Source organism: Setaria italica, chromosome IX (assembly GCF_000263155.2).
Source record: "Setaria italica strain Yugu1 chromosome IX, Setaria_italica_v2.0, whole genome shotgun sequence".
In the NCBI taxonomy this organism is placed as follows: Eukaryota; Viridiplantae; Streptophyta; class Magnoliopsida; order Poales; family Poaceae; genus Setaria; species Setaria italica.
The window spans coordinates 51,229,924-51,233,495 of NC_028458.1; the positions used below are offsets into that span (position 1 = coordinate 51,229,924).

The window sequence follows — 3,572 nt, forward strand, 5'->3', positions numbered from 1 at the left end:
CTCCTTTCCATCATCACGTAACGGCAAAACAAAGATTCAGGGTGCTGTCTAACGGGGTTTGTTCATGATTTTCTAATGACCAGCTCTGCTTAATTTATGTTTTCCCTAGATAATAATACATGTAGTCATAGATATAACAGTACTTAAAAGATCTGAGAACAGAAATAGCACCGGCCATAAAATTATTCGGTTGCTGGCCTTGGAAGCGAAACATACTCATTTCGCATATACTATAGCATACCACAAGGGCTAATGACAGAGATCTGAAAAATTGACACTGGATGTATACGCATGGTGAAATGCAAGTCAAACATTTAGTTACCATCAGGAGGTACTATAATATGTACATGGATATATTATATTCCATCCATCTGTCTATTTTCATGTAAAAAGGAAGATTTTAGATACATGGCATGCCCCACCAAAGCCCAAGCTGTTGCCCACCAGCAACTTTTAAAGCCTTTCGTTTCCACTTACTACTATGTACACGTGGCAACTAAAAGCTAGAAACGGCAAATTAAACTCCTACTCAATTTACAAACTAACCCATGCACCATCCCATATTTACACAAGGATCCCGCCGGGGCACACGTCGCCGTCGATCACGTCCTCACGAGCAGGATCTTATGAGGCCAAGGCTGACCAGGTTCTTCTTCACGAGGCTCCCCAGCGAGAAGATCCCGGCACCGCCGCGGCCGGCGTCGCCCTCCGTGGAGCATAGGCGCGGCCACCGCTCCTCGTCCACCCGGAGGCTCTCCGTGCCGATCTTCTGGATCACGTCGTCGATGGTCTTGGGGTCCGCAGGCCGGCCGGCCACGTCGGTGACGTGGAAGACGTTCATGGCCATGTCGCCCCTGGTGGTGATCTCGGCGTGCGTGACGGAGAGGCTGTTCTCCCGGAACACGCGCGTGACGTAGGCGAGCAGCCCGCGGCGGTCGGTGATGCGCAGCTCCAGCCTCACGCCCTGCCACAGACAAAGAGGATTCCGCTCTGGCGTTAGAGTGGCGCGGCTGGGATTTCGGCCGAACACATGGCGGGTGAAGTGGAAAGTTGGGCACGACGAAAGAGACTTTGCGCTTGGGAGTGTGAAATCCCGGAATCGTGTGCTTTTGCTGCGGTGGCGTGGCATGGAGGGAAAGGAAGGGAGAGATTCAGCGATCACGCACCTCGGATGCGCGCCTCTCGATGGCCGCTTGCAAGCATTGGATCACGCGCCGCCTCTCGGCCGCCGAGCAGATTGGCCGCCCGTCCAACCGCCTGATGTAGAACTCCTGCCCCCAAGCCAAGCAACAGGTTAGCTTCAGTTAAACCACACCGACTCAAACGAGGTTCAGAAACGAAAATAAATGAATTTAACAGGCGTGTACGATTGATACTGTGTGAATTCAATTGGCAGCAGCATTTCGGTTAGTTTTGCAGGAAAGGGTTCATTATGATGTCCAAGGGATACAATTGAGGCAGAACAGCGTGTAACAATGTAAATGGGACTAAGCTACTACTCCCTCCATTTTATTTGACCTGACAAGTCCCAGAAAAATTCAGTAAAAGGAAATTCTCATGAACAGGAACCATCAAAATATTATTTAACCTGGTTCACTTCAATCTCACACAAGAATCACAATCAAAGCAAACAAAAGGTAAAAGTGGGGTAGAAGTGAGGGGGGAAAATCGACAGGAAGGCCGTACGCCTAACGCAGTCTGTCACCCATGGAAACAACCCAAGAACTCCAGATGATGGGGAATTTGGTAGTAGCGGACCTTAAATCAGCGCAAGAGATTTCGGGGGATAAAAATCAAGAGCTCCAAATGTGTAGCCCCCAACTTGTTTCACCCAAAAAAAATATCTTGGCGGATCAATCGAGAAAGAAATGGCTAGAAGCCTCACCTGCTGCGCGTGATCGCCGTCCGTGTCGAACGTGCCGTGGTACACCACGTAATCCAAGTCCGTCAAGGTGCAGACGACGTCGAAGAGCAGCTTGGGCCGGTCGCGGCAGCTCACGGTGACCACCGAGTACCCCCTCTCCCCCCAATCCTGCACGGCGACCGCCGTCGTCGTGGGCGCCTCCGCCTGGTCGGCGCGGCTCCCGGCCTCCCCGTCCTCGTTGAGCAGCTGGTGGAGCCGCCGGTCCATGTTGACGGCCGCGGCGTCGGCGAGAAGGACCGTCCTGGCGCCGCGCGCGCCGCCGCGGAGGACGTGCCTGAGCCTGGACTCGACCCGCCTGACCCGCGCCGCGTCGTCGATCGGCGCGCCCGTCTCCTCGTCGCGCACGAACACGAGCGCGGCGACGCGGCCGCCGTGCGTCCACGCCCTGGCGTCGACGATGTCGCACCGGAGGTCGTGCAGCACGGCGAAGACCTCGGAGAGGAGACCCGGGCGGTCGGCGCCGACGAGCTCGAGCAGGGTGTGCGCCCCCGTCCCCGCCGCGGCGGCGGCGGACGGCGTGCGCGGCGGCAATGCGTCGGCGGAGAGTGAGGACTCGAGGCGCGCCAGCAGGGCGTCGGCGTCGGCCACCTTGCGGCCCGCGGCGTCGGTGACGTGGAAGACGTCCATGAACCACCGCCCGTCGTCGGAGGAGATGTAGCCCTTGCGGACGCAGACGCCGTGGTCCGACAGCGCCGCCACTGCCTCCAGCAGGACGCCGTGCTTGCGCGCGCTGTGCACCTGCACCAGCGACGCCGTCGCGCACACGCCGTTGTCCACCACCACCCTGCGCGCCGCCGACCGATCACCGACCGCTCCCCCACCCAAAAGGACCCAAGAACAAGAACCGCAGAAAAAGAGAGGAAATTCCCCCCTCCTCTTACCTTGGGGTGTTCATGTGGCGCACGAAGAGCTCGTACACCTCGGAGGGATGACACCGCTCCATCGCTGGAACCCTCCTCGTCCTCCTCGCCTCGGCCTCTCCTCCGCTCTCACCCTTCAGTTTCCCGGGCTCTCGCGACGGTTCCTTTGCCGCGGCGGGGGCGTGCGTTTCTTTCCTCCTGGACAGGGCAGGGCAGGGCTGGCGGAGATTTCGGTTCGGTCGGGGGGAATCGTAAATTTGGTTGGGATTGGGGGCACGGAGCGTCCGCGCTGGTTCAAAATTGGGTGCGGGAACGGTGGGATTTCGCTCGGCTCTGCTCTGTGCTGGCTCCTGGCTGCGGGGGCGGCTGCGGGCTGCCTCGCTGTGGCCTGCCTGTGTGGGGATGGATGGCCGGGGTTGTCTCGGTCAGCGCCCGTCTAAAATGGGGGACGGGAACGGGACGAGACCAGGCGATCTCACGCACGCAATCCCGGGCACGGATTGGTGCGGGGGTTCGGCCGCGCGGCGGGCTCCGGAGTCAAACGGCGGTCGCGGGAGAGGACCGGGCAAACGGAATGGTATGCGGTTGGAGTTGGACTACTGGAGTTGGACCGAACGGGTCGGGTTGGGAGATTTTATTAAGTAGTTTATCGATCCGTGCAGAACTGGGAGATTTTATTAAGTAGTTTATCGACCCGTGCTTCTGCACGGGCTATTATTAGTAATTTTAGGAGAGATGGTTATTAGGAATTTATAAAGAAATATGGGTCCATAACCAATTAAAATTTC

At 57.4% G+C, this 3,572-nt stretch overlaps 1 protein-coding gene across 1 annotated transcript; it reads right to left on the reverse strand.

Moving 5' to 3' along the window:
* Positions 1-286: 286 nt before the first annotated feature.
* Positions 287-3,336, reverse strand: LOC101766229 (ACT domain-containing protein ACR8). The gene is made up of 4 exons (XM_004984951.4): positions 2,806-3,336; positions 1,886-2,708; positions 1,167-1,271; positions 287-964 (listed from the first exon to the last, which is right to left on the reverse strand). Exons 1-4 carry the CDS (start codon positions 2,865-2,867, stop codon positions 611-613), a joined length of 1,344 nt encoding a protein of 447 aa, XP_004985008.1. The 5' UTR covers positions 2,868-3,336; the 3' UTR covers positions 287-610.
* Between the last annotated feature and the right edge of the window lie 236 nt (positions 3,337-3,572).